The 20,007-nt window shown below is 43.4% G+C and overlaps 1 protein-coding gene across 1 annotated transcript in view; it reads left to right on the top strand.

Moving 5' to 3' along the window:
* The window catches only part of atad2b (ATPase family AAA domain containing 2B), a 132,136-nt gene that overhangs the window by 41,265 nt on the left and 70,864 nt on the right, over positions 1 to 20,007 (top strand). The window contains exons 20-23 of the mRNA XM_080453753.1: positions 7,125 to 7,260; positions 12,266 to 12,459; positions 13,741 to 13,900; positions 18,885 to 19,007. Of these exons, the coding sequence (XP_080309879.1) occupies positions 7,125 to 7,260; positions 12,266 to 12,459; positions 13,741 to 13,900; positions 18,885 to 19,007 (613 nt within the window). The remainder of the gene's footprint in view (positions 1 to 7,124; positions 7,261 to 12,265; positions 12,460 to 13,740; positions 13,901 to 18,884; positions 19,008 to 20,007) is intronic.

Below are 20,007 nucleotides of genomic sequence, written 5' to 3'. Positions count from 1 at the left end.
GTGCGGTTCATGTTGTGTACAGTATGTTCCTGTAGCATTCAAATGGTATCTATTAACATACTTATCCTGCTGTATGCCTACAGAATTTGTTGGTGCAGCTGCGCAAATAAAGGCTAAACATGTGTGCACTCTTTGAATGCTAAGCAAATGGCCCTTGGCGGATACGTCCTGTGATTAGACTGGTGTCTGTCCTTTAATAATGACTTTGGTGTTCTCACTTCTTTACGATTATGTTGTTACTTTATGTGACCTATCAAAACCCTTGATGTCTAGCCCATTTAGACCTGTTTAGCCTTTATACCTGTCTTTATACCTTTCAATCCAGGACAGCATTTTAGATGTTGCTAATATATGTAGCAACATTGTTATTTTTATTCTTATCCTTTCTTTCAGAAAAACTGTCTGGATTTAGAAGGCGTTTTTAGAATTAGCCTCAGGTCTAAATGGGCTAGCCAGGGCTGTGTCTGTGGTTTCCCTCAGAGTGGCAGTGAGTCCGTAAATCAAGATGAGACTGGTTTTAGCTCTTATTTTGGTCTTTATTCTCCCACTGACAGTCTGACACCATTATTTATGGCGAGTGGTGACCCTATGTTTTTTTTATATTGTAACGTATCAAATAGGTTTTTTATATCAACGTATCAAGTCAAGTCAATTTTATTTATTAAGCACATTTAAAAACAACCAAAGGCCGACCAAAGTGCTGTACATCAGGGTTAAAAAACACACAAGAATCATCAATACATACACATACAACTGCGAGCAAAAATACACAAAAACAAAACAAGAGGATCAACAATATATACACAAAAAAGCAATAATACAAAAAGCATAGCAAAAAAGGCAAGTAGCTAAGGGAACATAAAGGAAAATGTGGGAGCACGTAAACAGGTGTCCAACAATTTCTCCATGGCAGGGGGTAGTACTTAAAAGGCCTGAGAGAACAGGTGCGTTTTTAATCTGTTTTTAAAAATGTGCAGCCCTGATAGATGGCGGTAGGTTGTTCCATAGTTTTGGGGCAGCAGCCGAAAACGCACGGTCACCTTTTGACCTCAGGCGGGTGTGTGGGACCTTGAGGAGCCCTTGATCCGCTGATCTAAGAGACCTAATGTTATCAGGGGGAGGAAGCATCAAGCATAAGTAGGGCGGTGCCAACCCCTGGTGGGCTTTATAGGCGAATAATACAATTTTGAATTCGACTCTATATTTGACTGGGAGCCAGTGGAGGGACGCCAGAATCGGAATCAATCGTATCAAATAGATTGACTACATCGATGAGTCTGATTAACAAGTTTTATACTTGCGATCTACAGCAGTGTATATCAACCTTTTTGGTGCCAAGGCACACCTGGCATAGCCAAAATATCCCAGGGCACACCTAGATATACGGTGTGTGTGTGTGTATATATATATATATATATATATATATATATATATATATATATATATATATATATATATATATATATATATATATATATATATATATCAAAAATATTTACTCTCATGTACACAAGATGTAATAAAGAAACCTTGAACATTACAAAATGTCTTTGGCCTACAAATATATAAACTTGGGTCAGTGCAATGAATGGAGAAGATGAAAAAAAAGGAAAGAGACAGTGCCTCAGTTTCACTGATTTATTTTTGGAAACATACAACTTGTTTTGCTTTGATGTCATAAAGAAACCTTGAACTAAAAAAACAGCACACACATGTCGTCAAGCTGCAGTGCAAACTTTCCACTAGTCACAATCTTTTCTATGACAGCACTCTCAATGTCTGCAGACATGTCTTCAATGCGTCGGCCAATTGTCATGCTTGAGAGCGGCACCTTATCGAATTCCGCCGACATTACGTTAGCCAGGATTTGGGCTCCTGCCAACATGTATGTTGCCGCTGCATGTGGCAATTTTAACTTCGCCACAAGCTCTGCAATTTGGTAGCTAGCTTCCAGAGCTCTGTCATTAACCTTGGTGCTGGTGGTACTGCGTAACAATGCAGTCTGTTTTGCGTTCTGTTTCGCCTTAGTAGCTTTCAAACTCACAAAATAGTCTTTGTCCTTTGTGGCGATTTCTCCATGGTGGGTCTCAAGGTGACGTTTCATCTTACTGGGAACCATAGCACTGTTTGCAAGCTTGTCTCCGCACACGATGCACAGTGGAATAGCATTAGATGGGTCCCCCATAAAAGTGAAGCCAAACTTCATTTAGTCATCACGGTACAGTCTGGCTTTAGTCGTCTTGCTTGTCGCCGTTGTTGTTCCCGGCGGCACGGCGAGGACGCTGGCGGCGGTGCTGTTGTGTGTGCTGCTGTTGCTGCCCTGTGCGGCCAGCTCGTCGGCAGGTCGAGGTGGCCAGACACACCGGTAGCGCTGCTTGCAGGAGGATCTGGCGGCGGCAATGTCTTGCTGATGACGGCGAAATTTAGCGTCTTCTGGCCCTGGGTGCATCTCTTCTTTGCTGGAGCTCTCATCATGTAGTAATAATACTGAGTGCCAAAGCATGAACCCCTGTGCCCCTTTATACAGTACCAGGTAGGACAACATATTTGCATTCCTATGGGTGATGGTCGCTACACTGAATGGACTCGGGCGTGGCTGAGTGTGAAACGGATGATGGCCGTAACGATTGACGGACGATCGCCGCTCGCTATTGTTCTCGAGGGGCTGAGTTCACACTTACTTCAAACGGCGCGGAACACCTCAGCAGTACTCGCGGACCAAAATTGGGACGTTTGCCAGGGTTGATATTCACTGATCTACAGTACCGATCTACAAGCTCACAACGCGTTGTGAGTATTTAGCTATTTTCACTATTCTTTGTTAAAACTATGTTGGCAAGAAAAACAAAGAAAAACAATTTGATTATTTTGTATAGTCAATCAAATCAATTAGTTAGATTAAATGTTGCAGCCCTAAAAATTCTAATAACCAGATCTCGGATAGCAGATTATTCACCATGTGTCTATTGACGACTCCCTGGTATTTGACTGATAAAGTGAGGGATAGTCTGCAGGTCTCAGTTTTCCTCCACAAGGAATTGAAGTTCAAGCCTCAACTTCTTTCAAACGGGAGCTTTTTGGGCTGCATGCAGCGAGGCATGAAAAAACAATGCAAGCTCACAAAAGATGAGAGAAAAGGGCATTAAAGCTTTTAGATGAAGTTCTAGCACTTGGCTTCTACTTGTCCCCCCTGAGAGACAGTCTGTTCCTTCTAGAGAGAAGAGTCTTCCTCGGCCTTAATGGGATTCAGTATGCTGACGCGTGTGTTTGTGCGAGTGAGATACATGGAGAGAAAAGCAGGCCGAGATCCATAGTGAGAGGAAGATAAGTAGACAGAATAAAAGAGAGGAACACAAAGAGAGAGAGAGAGAGAGAAACATGATCATAGTTTGTGCTGGTCTCACAGTAGATGTTAATAGAGATGTATTATCATTGGTCACAGTACTCCTAGTCAATAACCGCGGAATGTAGATAGGAGCGCTTGATTTGACACAGTGGGCGCTCCAAATCAGATGAGATTAGATTATTAGTACGGTTAATTGTTTAATCGCCGCCACCTGAGCAGATTTTCTTGGGATTTTTTTAAATTTATTTTCTGGTTAGCTGAGGTTCAAACTCAGGTCATGTCAGTTCTGCTAGCAATCCTGTTGAATTTACCATGGAGGCTGAATGTATGAATGTATGAAGGTATGAGTACTGCAAACAATACTAAAATCTATGCTTTTGATGAGGAGTAAAGCTCTCTCTCGCGCTCATTCTCTTTCACCCACTCACTTCCCTTTTTTCTTTTGTTCTGTCTCTTTCTGACACACACACACACACACACACACACACACACACACACACACACACACACACACACACACACACACACACACACACACACACACACACACACACACACACACACACACACACACACGGAGTACATCAACGCATGAGTATTGTGGCAGACTCTCTCTACACTCTCTACTTTATATATCCTCGAGGCAACAACTGCAGAATGTAAAGCCCATCCATCCAGAACACTGATACTTGTATTGTCCTGGGTGTCTATGTGTTGGATTATTCATCATTAACAACAACAACCGGCAGCAACAGACTTCACTAGAAAAAGAAACTGAAATGTGGGCCTGTCAAGAAAGTTTCCAAAAAGTTTAACCATAGACTAGTTACTTAAAGCTCTGCTAACTTCTCTTGTGGAAGGAACGGGAGAGATGGTGAGAGAGAGAGAGAGAGAGAGAGAGAGAGAGATAGGCAGGGGGAGGGAGGGTTAGAGAGAGAGGGATGGGGGGGCCCTAGTGGCATACAGGCAAACAACGCTCCAGCAAAGCTAGCAGACAGGAACCACCCCCCACCCCATGAGTCCAGCTAAGCTGCTGTGTTTACATTTATGCACACACACACACACACACACACACACACACACACACACACACACACACACACACACACACACACACACACACACACACACACACACAGGCAGACCAACAAGTCTTAAGAGGTCGATATCAAACATTGTCTAGCTTTGCTGAACAGCACTTTGTTGTGTTTGCTCTCCCATTTTTCTCTCGTCTGAAATGTAGTATTCTTCATCGCCTCAGGATGTTGAGCAATGGATCTGTATGAACTTAGCAGCAGGTGCTGCGCAGATTACATTTTCAAGTTTTACATTTGGTGACTTCCTTGCAAGAGTAAATTACAAAGCTACCTTACCGTCCAGAACCAGAACAGGATGAGCACCGGGCTTTATATGTCAAAGTGAATGTTTAATAAATGTTATTCTTTAAGGTGTTTTTGCTTCATTTTAGACATTTTAGTGTAGAAAGACAGGGAGGGCGTGGTGAGGAGAGAAGGGATGATTTCCAACACAGGTCTCCGGCCGGAATTGAACCGCGACACTGTGATTACAGTCAACGGTCTAACCGGCGCTGCATAGTTACCAAATACACTGCTACAGTTTGTATTGTAAACTGTGAAAACTTCCCCACGGTGCAGCCGTAGTTGCGAACGCGGAAGGAGGCCTCCGACCAAGTGGAGCTTACTATGTAACTGTGCTTGGGTTGTGTGTCTGTCTCTCTGTGTTCACGCTCTCATTGGCTCGCGCCCCCATGTGACTCACGCTCTCATTGCCTCGCGCCCCCATGTGACTCACGTGCGTGCACTGCCTATTTGCAGCCGGCAGAGTGCGCCAGAGTGCAGGAATGAGTGCAGGAATTTAGACAATGCTCTACACACCACACACACACACACACACACACACACACACACACACACAATGTCAATGTTCTCTCCCCATCACGGTGAAATAACACGGATTACAAGTCCGTAAATACACAATATTTTCGAGCTGCGTTCGCTTCCAGCGCTCGCGCGTCTTACTTGTCATAATGGTTCGTTTGGGTAGTCTCCATTTCAAAATGTGTGGAATAGGGGTGGGACCAATGGGCTTTTAAAAATAGGATTTGATCAACCATCTGTCTATCTTGAGCTAACCTCAATCAGCCCAATAAACGATATGACTGTGTCGCACAGTAGCTCTGAGGAGGAAACGCAACAACAGGCTGTCGGCTGATCACAAACCATCCATCACAAACAAGAACACTTTTTAGCACAACTAATAGAATTAGGGTTAACATTGTCACGTTAATTCTGGATTGGTTTCAATTTAGAAGTTGTGCTTTGATTGGGAGAATAGAATAGGCTTGAGAAAGGAACGGGTGACGAAGTATCAACTTCACCTGGAGATGACCGTCTGGTACCCGACACTTTAAATAGTGTGACCAATTACTGAGATGCCGGCATCAACCATGCTGCTGGCTAGACAGTTGAACAAGATCCTCAACACTGACAGGCTACGCTTTAGCAAGTACAGAAAAAAAAATAACACACTTTCCTTTTCAAATTCAGGAGGTCATTCAGTATAGCTTATGCATTTTACAGACATACTGTACACTCTCACCGCTTCACCACATAAACGTATACGGTTTTAACTGTAACCCAAGAATTGGCTGTTCTTCTCAGTTGTTATGACACATAAAGGTTGATCCGTTGTCAGGTTACTGTTGACTGATTACTCTTATTGAGTCGTGTAACCCGTCACTGAACTTCACTGTTGTTTTAACTAGAGTGGTGATGTTATTGATGGCTGTTTTCCAGGCTGGTGTTTGGAGTTTACTGACTGACCGTGTCGGCCTGATTGACGTTGTTGCGGACTACTGGTTTTTTCACTTACTTTCTGTTCTTAATGAGTCTGACTGTTGTGATTGACTTTGGCTGTCTGACGTTATTGACCCTGGCTACCTGCCGTTCGTATTGACTTGCTGATGTACTCTGCTGTTATAGAATGGTGTTTTTCTTTCTTCATTGACTGATGATGTTATTGACTCATTGCCATTCAAAACACTTTCATTAAGGGGTTTCTCACTGGAGTAGGACTTGTTTATGCTTAAATTATAAAGCATAATATAATTTCATATGATATGAAGCCATTATGCACAAGTGGCTATAGTGTATTTTGTGGTTATCTTATAGCTATGGGTGGTTTTGGCATGCTCGACATGAAGCGCAGTGCCTTAAATGGTCACCTTGATATATACAACAGGGATGCACCAATATGTTTTTAAGGGCAATTTCGATGACAATATTTTAAGGTATGATTTTTGTTTTGGTTCCTTTATGCCATAAACGCCAATGTATCTCATTCTCGGCTATAAATTCTACCAAACCATCCACAGCAGGGCACCCCGGTAGCTCACCTGTTGATGGCAATGTCCTTCCCGCACCTGCCCTTGGTTTAAATCTGACCCAAGGACCTTTGCTGCATGTCATCCCCTCTCACTCTCTCCTGCCTTTCCTGTCCCCCAAATCATAAAATCTACACAAATCTACATCTAAATACATCTGCATCAGCTGTGTTTAGTGGCCAAGTTCATTCAGCAGTGAGGTCGTTTGTGGTGACACTTTCAGAAATTACTCTTGATTGGTTAGCTGCTGTATTACTATTATCCCTAGGGAAGATATGGCTTTAGCTTTCACCGATTGGTCGCTGCTGTTCAACAAGGAATGTTCTCTCTTTGATTGTTCATTCGTTCATAGAGGTGGTTATTTTGTCCACGCAGGTAAGGAGCATTTTCCAGAGGAGCTATGGGGAGGTGCTAACATTGACTCCTCCAGGAGAGGACGACAGGAGGAGCTTCTTCTCCCAACTGCTGCTGGTGCAGGCTGCCAGGGCACCACCGCACATGAGGAGCACTGGTACGGAGAATGCACACACACACACACAGACACACACAGACACAAAGACACACACACAAAGACACAAAGACACACACACACACACACACACACACACACACACACACACACACACACACACGCACACACACACACACACACACACACACACACACACACACACACAAAGACACACACACAAAGACAGACAAGTCAACTTCATTTTATTTATAAAGCACATTTAAAAACAACCAGAGTTGATAATGATAAAATAAACCGACAACTACAGAAGGTCATATTTAATAAAATATGACCACAAGTAAGACGCGCGAACGCGGTAAGCGAACGCCAAAAAATTAAAAAAAATAATGAAATAAAATATTTTAAAAAAAAGTAACCAATAAAAAAAAATAATAATAATCAAAAAAAAATCTGCGTTAAAAGGAGCATCTTAGAAAAATACAAATTCCCAAAAAAAAAACTTTTAATGTTTTTGAACAATTCAACAAAGTGTTTGAAGTGCCTGTTTCACCCACTTCCGGGGGGCGGAGCCAAAATCCGAGCCCGAAGTATTTGTTCGTAGACCCCCACTTAGGGGGGGTAGAAAAAGTTTCGGAGCGATTCGGGCACTTTTCATTTAACATGGGGTTTCAATGGGGAGTTTTTAGGAGCCTTCTCCGGGGCGTGGCTTCCGGGGGAAGGGGCGGGCTTAAACGCAACCTTGACAGGTGTGTTCAGTTTTCAAAGACCTTTCATTTGATGTATGGTACGTCTAAATTGGACATTTACTTATCTCAGAGGAGCTGCACACAGGCAGTGCACACAGAGATACAGACAGACAGAGACACAACCCAAGCAGAGTTACATAGTAAGCTCCACTTGGTCGGAGGCGCGGCTTCGCCGCGCCTCCTTCCGCGTTCGCAAATATACAATAACGCAAAGAACGGAATATAAAAAAGGGGACATGGAGAATGGACAAAAAAAGGTCAGGGGGAAGAAAAGGCTGTGTCAGTGAAGCCCGTGTCGGTGAAGCCCGATTTAAAATAGCCGATCTACAAGCTCACAACGCGCCCCGGGTGCGACGTGTTGTGAGCTTGTAGATCTGCTATTTTCGGTGCACAACGGATTTGGGATGACACTCCATCACACAATCAGTGACTCAGAGACATCCATGTACAGACAACCACCTTGAATCCTGTCCTAGAGGGCAGTGTTGTCTGTATGTTGATCTTCACCTTCATCCTCTGCTCTCATCTGGAGTTAGGGACATTTTTACCTTCTAGAAGTGCAGATGTTAACAGATGACAAGGACCCCTCCTGTGTCTGTATCTAGATTTTCACTCCTAGAGGAAAGGGAGTGTTTTTCAGTACCACCACCTTAAGTAGGTTTCTTTTTATCCCATTTGATTTTCTGTTCTGCATTAGCCAGGCTTTACAGCCTACACACTCTGACACAATCCCTGAGGCATGTTGGAGTGGAAAGAGAGGAAATTTCAATCTTTATTCCATTTAATGTGGACAAACGCACACTCTTTCACAAGTGCACACAGACACACATGCACGCACACACACACACACACACACACACACACACACACACACACACACACACACACACACACACACACACACACACACCCCCCCCCCTACCCCTGAGCCACAAAACTCCACTGCTTCTCAGTTCAACTGTGGCGTTAGAGCACAAGTTACTTTTATTCACTGTGGGTTTAACATCCTCTCAGGTCCATTTCTAGTCTTTAAAGTCCTGGGTAGGGGAGTGTAGAGTCGGCCCAGCGTGAGTCCTGCGGCCTCCTGGAGCTCTTGACCCGTTGCCCTCATCAGAAAAAAGGCCCCCACCTCCCCCAGCAGGGACGAGTCCAGTCCTCAGAGCCTCCCCGGCTGTCCGTTTCAGCTCAGTCAGAACTCTCCGCCCAGACCTCAAATGGAGGCCAGCTTTCAAATGGAAATGGTGCCCATCGTCTATCCCCCGCTTCCTTCATTGATGCCTGGCAGGGGGTCCCTCGCAGGCGCTCCTCCGTGCTCATCAGCGGGGGTTCCGGCCGTGAGTGAGACCGTAGCTTCCAGGGCTTCCAGCAGAGACACCGGGGGTCGGAAGCGGGTAGAGGAACAGCCGGAAGAGAAGGAGAGGAGCTGAATGCTATTACCCGTAATTAGAGTCAGGTTTTGGAAGGCTCTTGATTAGCTAGCTAGCGCACCTTAGCTCAGCCGCTGATGATGCCGTAGAGACTGGCTAACGATGCTGGCAGCTGCCTGCGGCGAGGACCGGAGCTGAGGGAGAGTGAAGGAGAAGATATCTGCTTGGCTTGCTTTATCCCTCTGTCATTGGCCAGAGGCTATCCCTTGGTGTATTTCAAAAATATCTGAAGTGCGCTCTTGGCTCACCAAGTAAGAGCGCATAACATATACATAAGGCTATAGTCCTTCCTGCAACTGACCCCAGTTCGAATACAACCTGAGGCACTTTACTGCATGTCATCCCAATACGTCTGCCTTGTCTTTCAGTTCACTCTCAAAATAAAGCAGAAAGGCAGACAAATATATAATATTTATAATAATACCGTATTTTTATATATATACAGTATATATATATTTTTTTTAATCAAACCTACATTTAAAACACAATCAGCTTATCTTTGTATAATGCGCTTAATGGAACTTGTGTTTGGGATGCCTCTTACGTCAGTACATACGAGTTCACAAATTTGACCAAAAATAGCAATTACAAGCGATGCAGAAGGCCCAGAAGCCTCGGGCGCAACCGGACTGACAGACCCTGAGAAGTACCTCCAGAGTACAGTCAACCAGGAAGCTTTGACCGCCGTCGATGTCCAAGCTGCAGTTAATGTTCCCCCAGGGGCCTAGACGTCGATATGGGTGGAAGACTCTGGGGTATGAGCAACCCCGTAAACCCAGCATTGCTGAAGTCAGAGCTACGTTCAGTGAATTCTGAGCTCTTTCTCTTTAAGACTAAGAGATTTTTAATAGGACTGACAAGGAAATTGCTGTCGTGACTGAGACATTTAATAAAGAAATAGCAATGCTGAAAGCGTAAAATTACTCTGCAATGTCTAAGCTCAAAGCAAAAAGAAAACTGGCCTGGAGCAGTCGGTGACAAAAACCTACAACTACTTTTTACCTACTACTTTTGCGGAATTGGAAGCTTTGGTGTCAGCTCTTTCTGTCCAAGTGGAACAGCTTGAGACAGAATCTGAGAATCACTGGGGTGAAAATGTCAACGTGGGCTTGGGACTTTGTCGCAAAGTTGCTGAAGGAAGTACAGTACTAAAACTGGATTATTATCCAATGAAAGACGAAGCCTGTTGAGCTATCAGGAGACACCCGGGGGATAATAAGCCACCGGGACATTTGATTCTGAAGATACCTCATGGTCATGCTGTTGAGGAAATGCTTCATGAGGTGGCAACCAACAGGAATCTAACATTTCAAGGACAGCAGAACACATTTTTCAGAGACCTTCCATATGCAGTGGTCAAACGCTGTGCAGCTTTTACTCCAATCAGTAATCTGCTTTGAGACAAACCCGGGGTCAAGTTTTGACTTCTATCCAGCCAAGCTTTGAGTGATGCTCAATGGAATCAAGCAGGATTTTACTGATCCAGAGGAAGCCTGTGTATTTGCAGAGTCCCGCTTCAGGCTGGGAGAGAATTGACTGTTTTCACGCAAAGACACTCGTACAATGGAGAGGTCCTTCGTGCGATAGAGAGACAAGGTAATGAATCAGATAAATTGACACTTTGTCAGTGTGACCCTAAAGGTACACTCAATCTCATGTACAGTATAGACATGTGCACATGTTCACACGCAATTGCACGCACTCAAACAAATACATACACACAAGCACATTAAGCATAAGCATACAAGCTCATCATACACAGACAGTAAATGGATGTCAATAGAGAACCATAGAGATACTGGTTTAATAAGATGAGTAATAAGAGATGATAATATTCTGTTCTATTTCTCTTTGACATTTCTGGTATTGTCAGAATAATTTGTTTTTGTTTTAATCCCCCCCCTCCTATAGGATGTTTTCAAATTCTGGATTTACATTTTTAATTGCTTAATTTTAGTCGGACACGTGGTTATCACAGGCCTATGTTACGGTTGTGGATTGAAGAAAGGCCTTGGATTTAATCTTTTACGAACTGTGGTTAGTGTTACAGATATAGAATTTAGTTTCAGATAAGAAGCTTGTCTTGTTGGATTTTGCAATGACTGAAGAACAACATTTAGGGTTTGAAGGGTTAGAGTTTAAGAAAGGGTGGAAGCCTGGGGACGGGGTTATTGTTTTTCTTTATGGTTGTTTTCATTTGGTCTTTATTTTTTATTTTCCATTGCATTGATATTGTGTTTTTATGTGTAATTGGTTTGATTTCTTCTTCTTGATTACGGCAAGTGTTTTCTTTGGTTGATGTATGTCACTTTGTTTAAGAAAAATGAAAACATGTTGAGTTGGATGTCATGGTGGTTAGCATGATAAGATGAGGACCCTGTGTGTTGTTTGGCTGTGGCACGGACATGTGAAGAGTTGCACCTCCTTTAGTTCAGGGTTTTGCTTCATCCATGCATCTTAACTAGGGATGTTAACAATTAAATCTATAATCGATTAATTGTTTCCTTTGGCTTTTTTTTTTCCTTTTCCTTTTCTTGGACTAGTTAAAGTTAATGGTAGGATTAATCCTTAATCATATTCCATTATATTCAAGGGCTTTTGGAGATAAATGAGAGACTCCATAGAGTCCCTGCAAAGGGGAGGTGTGTGTGTCTGTGTCCAGTGGATGCTCGTTGACGCTCGTTAATGTTATATACAGTACATCAAGCGAATTATGTTTCTGCACTCATTTTTGGTTTCGGACAATAATTTTATTTTTCGTCCTAAAAAACGCTGCTAATCAATTAATCGATCGATAAGGCTATCAACTATCAAGTAATGAATGAATCGATAATTTGCATCCCTAACTTTAACCGTTTTCTTCCTCCGCAGAGAGGAGAGAGGAGGTGCTGCCGTTGGCGGAGGCTCCAGGTCCCAGGGTGTTGTCTGCGGAGGAGCATAGCCGCCTGGCCGAGCAGGAGGAGAACACACTGCGTGAGCTGCGGCTCTTTCTCAGGGACGTGACCAAACGTCTGGCCGTCGACAAACGCTTCAGCATCTTCAGCAAGCCCGTCGACATCGACGAGGTAAACGGCGGAGGGGGGTTAGCAAATCAATCAGTGTGCATACATACGTGCATTGATTCATGCATAAACAAGATATGACAGTCATATTATATCAGGTTGCGGCGGTTGAACGTGCTCATGTGGCCTATAGTTGCTTCTTTTGGGCTTGTTTTCCTGGTTGCTTATTTCTCTCACTAAACATGGCAACGTTGAAAGGCCAAATGAGGAACAGCGCCACAGTTCATAGAGATACATACAGTGGCCGAACACAGTATTGCGGGTCGTCTTTAGATCCCATATTCTGAGAGGAGATTGAGCCCTCATTGGCTAAAGGACCAGCCAATGAGGAAAAAGTGACGCAAAAGTCAGGACTAGCGAGTGTAGATGTAGACCAGGTTTTGCTGGTAAAAAACCTGGTAAAAAAAAAAGTTGAAAAATGGAGATAGATTATTTCTGCCCGACAGCGACGATATGTATGTTTAATATATACGATGAGTGTGTGAGAGCTTGTTTGTGCTGTCCCATAAGGCTGTCCCGTAATCCAGGTATAATCCTACTATTTAATACATTTGCTCTCATTTTGTCTACAGTTACACAAATGGGAGAGCTTTGACATGTCTGAGAAACAGAATTGAATTTAGAGAATACGTCACCAGGTTATCATCATGTCTTCCCTGGCACGGCTTTTCGGCCACGCGGCACTGCAACACATCTGCTTGCATCTCTATGTTGGCGTGTATAGCAATATAAACCCTTAATCCTTCACAATGTTATGGTCAAATCTACATAAATTATGGATATGGACGTACAGTACTGTAGCAGTGCACGTACTGTACATATGCACATTCTGTGTTGGGGAATAAGTGCCTAAAGTTAAGCACACACATTTCATAAGCAGATTCTAATCCAGTTGGAAGGAAAATGCATAAACACATGCAAACGCATGCAACACGCTACGCTTTGGCAGTCAAATATGTTCTGGGTCAGATGGGTTTGAAGACTTGCTCAGCCCCAGGATGCTGATGAGAAATGTATTCTCTCACCCTGGGTCCCCAGCTCATTAAATGGAATTAACCGTTCTGTCATGTGGGGGGGGGGGGGGGGGCACCAGTGATATGCCCACGACCCACTTTGGTTCCCAACTCGAAACCAGTTTCTGGGCCTTTTTTTTTTTTTATAAAAGTGAATTCATCAACTTGACAGTTATCGATATTGTGCTGTGTGCCGTTGAGCCCGCTGTGCAGAATGTGAACATCTTCTAGTTCATTTATATTCTTCCCCGTGTGTGCTTGTGTGTGTCAGGTGTCAGACTATCTGGAGGTGATCAGACAGCCCATGGACCTGTCCACAGTCATGACCAAGATCGATACCCACCAGTACCTGACAGCTAAAGAATTCCTGCTGGACGTAGACCTCATCAGCAGCAACGCTCTAGAGTACAACCCAGATAAAGACCCTGGAGGTATGAAGATGTTACAACACATGTGTGTGTACACACACACACACACACACACACACACACACACACACACACACACACACACACACACAGTAGTTGCATGTTGCAAGGAGTTGCATTGGTGTGGACTTAACAAATACATGCCTATCCCTATGAAGCTGCAGTAAAATAAAATGAATTAAGAATGTAGCCTTGTTGCGGGATAGGTCAAGGAGCCTGTCTCCTGTTTCCATAGTGTGGAAATTAAAGCGGGGACACCAATAATGTCCCCAGTAAGATTCTCCAATTCTCCAATCAACAGGGTTTGATGTCCAAACTTTCCCCCAAAATGTTGTCTGTGTCAGGAACACGCACACATACTGTACAGACAGACACACACACACACACACAGTTATTGTAGCCTTCCATTACACTGTTATTGATATACTTAAAAAATGTATTAGATTTAACACCTAGGCAAGTAACACACGATGGATGACTTAAGAAAATCGCTCCTGGGCAGTGGAATTACAAAACTTCAAATTGGTTCCTTTCTTCTGAAATTCAAATGGAGTAAAGCGAGCGACAGTTCCACTGAAAGCAGCATCTCCCCTGCCTAATTCATGTTCTGTAGCTCTGAACGGCTGCGTATGCATGAAAATGTAATTCCCTCTCTTGTCTCGCAATTTTCTACCGATTCTTACCTCATCCGCTTCTCTTCATCACCTCTTCCGTAGTCAAATTTGGGGCTGATAATGAATGCCGCCGCACCTGTGCACACTAAAGCAAGCGTGCACAAACACACACACACACACACACACACACACACACACACACACACACACACACACACACACACACACACACACACACACACACACACACACACACACACACACACACATATATATACATAGACAGTCACACAAACGCAGAAATGATTTTGAATTATGAGAGAGGCTTATAAACCAATTAGAACAACATGCATTATTTACACAGAGCCCGTGTTCTTGTTTGCATGACAATCAAGAGACCGTGGGACCGGGTACATGCGTGCATGTACACGTTCAGTGTTCATGAATGATTCAACGCTGGTGAAAAAGTAACACGTAACTGGGACCAAACGGGCTCAACATTTGAAGCAGTAGCTGAGGGCTAAACATACATTTCCAATTACTAAGTAGCGACGCCGCAGCGTTGACATGGAAAAGCCCGGATAGTTTGCGCTTCCGACCATTCATCTGAAACCTCTGTTTTATTCCTTGCTGTGCATCTTTAACCCCCTTCACCTCCCTCCCCAGGATACTGCTTGGCTGGTGGTATAGAGAAGCTATTCTTCCTCTGCTCCGATGAATAAATCATATCTGTGGCTTTGCAGGCGGAGGCAGGGGTCATTTATTTGAATGCAGGGTCCGCAAATGATGCACTAAAGGGGAAAAATGCAATTAGGAGGTTTAATAAAGGAGGCTAACAAAGCCCCTCGCCTGCTCTTCCGATAACTGGCCCGGGGAATTTCACCCATGTTCCAGCACAATTACACTGCTGGGGAAGTTCTGCACCAGCTGACAAAGTGCTGTGAAATAACCTCATTATTCCTCAATGGGCTATTTTCCCCCTGTCTTTGTTGCAATCCCTTTCATTCCTTCCTTCATGGAAGATTTATGTTCCCCCCCCCCCCCCAATAATCACTATATTATTATGTTAAAAAGTGCCTTTTCTCTGTTACATGCGGTTACCCTACTGTTCCAAACAAATACCTCCCTATCGCTTGAGTAAAATGTCGGGCGACAACCCTCTAACTATGGGGGAACAAGCAGCTAACATTGCTGTGTGTCAGGTTGTCCTTCTTTGTTGTGCATGTAAGCGCAGGGGTTAGGCAGGGTTCATAAGGCTGCTGACGAGCGTTTGGCGCGTTTGACCCCTGTCACCTCTTCACACTGACAGACGCTCACGCAGCTAAAATGCACCGGCTTGTATGAGAGCTCACACACACACACACACACACACAAATACACACACGTCGGTACACACAAAAAAACATGGCTCCAATCGCAATTAGGCGTCTGTGCTCCAATTAGGCGGCTGGAAGCGGGCAGATTGTGACCCCTGTGCCCCCTTTCTGGCTGAACCTCTCTTCTCTGCCTGCTATAATGAGAGATGGCCTGTTTACTGTGTCTGTATTTTCAGCAGACCTCTTCAGCTGTTTTATTTTCCTTGTGCGGATGCATGTTCCCAGGAGGAAGAGAGATTTAATGATGCTGTGGTAGAAAGTGAGGATAGAGGTGTGAGGTTGTAAGTCTACCGTGTGTGTGTGTGTGTGTGTGTGTGTGTGTGTGTGTGTGTTTGGTGGAGTCCATGCTGTGTCTTGAGAAGGGGTGAAGGGATGATATCATGAGACTTTCTTGTGTTCTTCCTCGTAACATTTACCCCCAAAGACAGCGCTATCCTTTTCATCCAAACAGTGAGAAAACGCATTAATCCCCTTTCTCACACTTAACAGTGGAACGAGGTGAGGTTGTTTGTTTCCTAAAGCCTCCCTTTTTTTCCTCTCCCACAACCGTGACGGCGCTTTGAGTAACCCATCGCCAGTGGCCTCGGTTCTGCGAATCGAACAAAGTGAATGTGAACTGCGTGTGAACCTGTGTGTTAATGCGGCGCAAGCTAGGGGCTGAAACAGATCCTACTGTTCTCACATTGGAAATGTTAGGAGGGTGTTTAGGATTTGAATGTGGGAAAACGTAGACCGTTGTGCTACAAGTTACTGTGTGGTTCTTCAGGTCATAAAGAAAAATGTATTGAAATGATCACTAGAAAATGATGAATGGTGAAGCTACCAGGGCATCAAACAGTAAGCCGAACAACATAACCACAAAAGCAATAGGTAGAAAGTATTTAACCACTTAATATCACCTATTTTATACTTCGTTGTAGGACATTGTTGTGGTGAAAATCTAGAAGGTGACAACGCGTCTCATTGAGACGCGCTGTGAACTTTTAGATCGGCAAATCTTCGCCTATAATGGCATACTCGAAATAAGGATGCCAGGTTGAAAGTGGTTAACTGCTTAACTGCCAAAGACGTTTATAAACGTCTTTGGGCCTTCAGCTATTGCCTGCCAAAGACGTTTAAAAACGTCTTTGAGAAAAAAAAAAAAAAAAAACTTTTTTCAAAAAAAAATTATTTCTAAAAAGATTCTCTAATTATTTAAGATTGACACCTTTTCGATATTCCAAACGAATAAGGAGATAACAATTCCCAAAGATTTGCTGCTCCATCCACTTCAATGTTAAAATTGAAACGGACAAACAATTCACAATGTTTTTTGGTTTGAAACTACTGGTTTTGAGCTATTTTCAAACATCAAACAACACATGACAACAAGGTCAAATTGACCTCGTTGACATTTGTGAAACCACACCTGAATCTCATCTGTGATTAGAAATTATCTGGGATCAATCATACTGGAGAAAAATATTCTGTGGCTATGCGAAAAGGTACCAAAATCGGTCAAAACCCTGGCAGAGGCTACAGACTTTTTGAAAAAACTCTGGCAGTCAACTTAAGCTGTAAACACTTCTGTCAGCCTTGTCCCTTCTTCTTCATTTCAGTTAGGTGAGGTCAGTGCAGATAGACAGGATCCCAAGGGCAGAGAGAGAGGAGAGAGAAGAGATAAGACAGTTGGATTCTAACTCGGGTCCTCACGCTCACAAGGAGCATATGGTCCGTGCACTAATTGGCTGAGCCGCCAGGCACCCCAGCTGACTCTGAGGAAGATGCACTCCGCGTTGAAATGTCAGTCAGTGTTGTTTGTAACAATAAGTATTGCTAAATTGGCTGTGTGCTCACTGCAGTACTCTTCTCTTCATCAGATATTGCTTTGTCCTGTTTCTTAGACTCTTAACCCATTAAGACCTGGAACTGTGTCATTTTTTTATTTTAGCTAAAAAGCAATATTTTACACTTTGGGCTATTCAAAAATAGCAGATATACAAGCTCATAGCGCGGCACCGAGTGCCGCGCTACGAGCTTGTAGATCTGCTATTTTTGAAAAATCGTGAAAATGTGTGCAAATCTTCTGAATATGTATATTTTTAAAGCGAACATTTTTAACTCAAATATTTGCTTCTGGGGGTCCCTGGAACAAAATATTTTGATGGGGGTCCGCGGCCAAAAACATAATTTTGGGGGTCCTTGACATGAAAAAGATTGAGCACCACTAATATAGAAACATACGTTTTTCAGAAAACTGTTGAGATTTAGGAGACGTGTAGAATCGGCTTCAGGTCTCAATGGGTTAAGAAACAGGACAAAGCAATATCTGATGAAGAGAAGAGTGACTTAGAGACACCGCAGTCGCGATGCGTTGTGGGTTGTGTGTTCAAACCCCGGCTCGGGACCTGTGTCACATGGCTTTCTCTCTCTCCAATCCCCTGTACTCTGATTGAATACAAATACATTTAACACATTAAGGCCTGAGGTTCAAATTCTACAAAATGTCCTAACAGTATTTTGAAAAAAAGTCATGTTGCTATGTCAGTGGTTCTCAAACTTTTTCATGTCAAGGACCCCCCAAAATGAAATGTATCTGGCGGACCCCCATCTCAAAATATGTTGTTCCAGGGACCCCCAGAAGCAAAGATTTGAGTTACAAATATTCGCTTAAGAAATATATAATCAAAGATTTGCACACATTTTCCGATTTTTCAAAAATAGCAGATCTACAAGCTCGTAGCACGGCACACTGTGCCGCGCTATGAGCTTGTATATCTGCTATTTTTGATTAGCCAAAGTGTAAAATAATGCTTTTTAGCACAAATCAAAAAAAAGTTCCAGGTCTTAATGGGTTAATAAAAAAAAGAATGCGATGCAGTGTAGACAGTAACATCATTCCAGTATATATAGCATAGTACACATGTTCTTGTGCTCTTGTACACATACCACTGAAGGCCACATATTTCTTCCACATGGTTCAGTCTCTCTCTCTCTCTCTGTGTCCTTTGATTCCAGACAAGGTGATCAGACACCGGGCGTGCAGTCTGAAGGACACGGCCCACGCTATGTTCGCCTCCGAACTCGACCCCGAGTTTGACCGCATGTGTGAGGAGATCAAAGAGGCGCGCAGGAAGAGGGGTAAGGAATGCACATGACACTACAGGTTGAATAGAACACATAAAAACAAAATGGAACAAATATGGGTTAAATAGAATATGTAGTGTTTCCCCTTGGTTTACTGCTGGGGGGGGGGGTCTGGATGGTATGATGGACATGGTTGCAGGGGCAGGTGCTGCTTACAAGTTAGTAAACTTGTAAGAATGTACATTTAAGTGGATAATGTTCCACTTATCATATTTTGGTTTCTATATTTACTATATGTCAGTATCACCAGGAAGGATACATATTTTTCACCCCAGAATTATAAAAAAGCATGGCATTTGGGATGTCTACTGTGTGTGTGTGTGTGTGTGTGTGTGTGTGTGTGTGTGTGAAGAGGGGCTGGGAAGGGACTCGGGAGCTGAACCCCGACCTTTGTGAAACCAAGAGCAGAGGAGAGAAACGTGTTGCTGCTATATATGAAAAGTGCCTTTAGATAACTTCTGTAGTTATTTGGCACTATATGAAATAAAATTGACTGCCTGCTCCCCAAGGCAGTGATAGGGAAAAAACTGGCATAAGAATACATAACAAAAGCTGGTGGAATTGAACACATGAGGAAATAGGGCTGAGTGGAACAGGATAGTCTAGTGTAACAAACATTATCATCGTTGTAGTGAGGAAATGTCATGGAAATATTTGATACTCTGTTGTTAGGTCATGTAAAGGTAATGGAGAGTATACTAAATTAATTAATACACCAATTATTTACCTATACAATTGTACCCACAGGCTACTCTTCATGAGTTTTGAGAACGTGCACAAATCTTTCTCTGGGTATGTGCAATAGTAAAATTTAAAGGCTAGCTGCAGTATCACGCACACAAAACCCCAAAAGGCTGATGAACCAGCTCAATGTGAGTGCCGCTAGGCTTGATTGGCTGGATGACTGTATGCACTGTTCATTTTTCCCCTTCCTTGCTCCTCTCTGACAGTAGCTTATGCCAGCCTTTTTGCTTGGCATTGTTACAGAGCTAAA

This window comes from Gymnoscopelus braueri, assembly GCF_963280865.1.
Source record: "Gymnoscopelus braueri genome assembly, chromosome: 16".
Classification (NCBI taxonomy): Eukaryota; Metazoa; Chordata; class Actinopteri; order Myctophiformes; family Myctophidae; genus Gymnoscopelus; species Gymnoscopelus braueri.
This window is presented reverse-complemented; position numbering and strand designations above follow the sequence as displayed.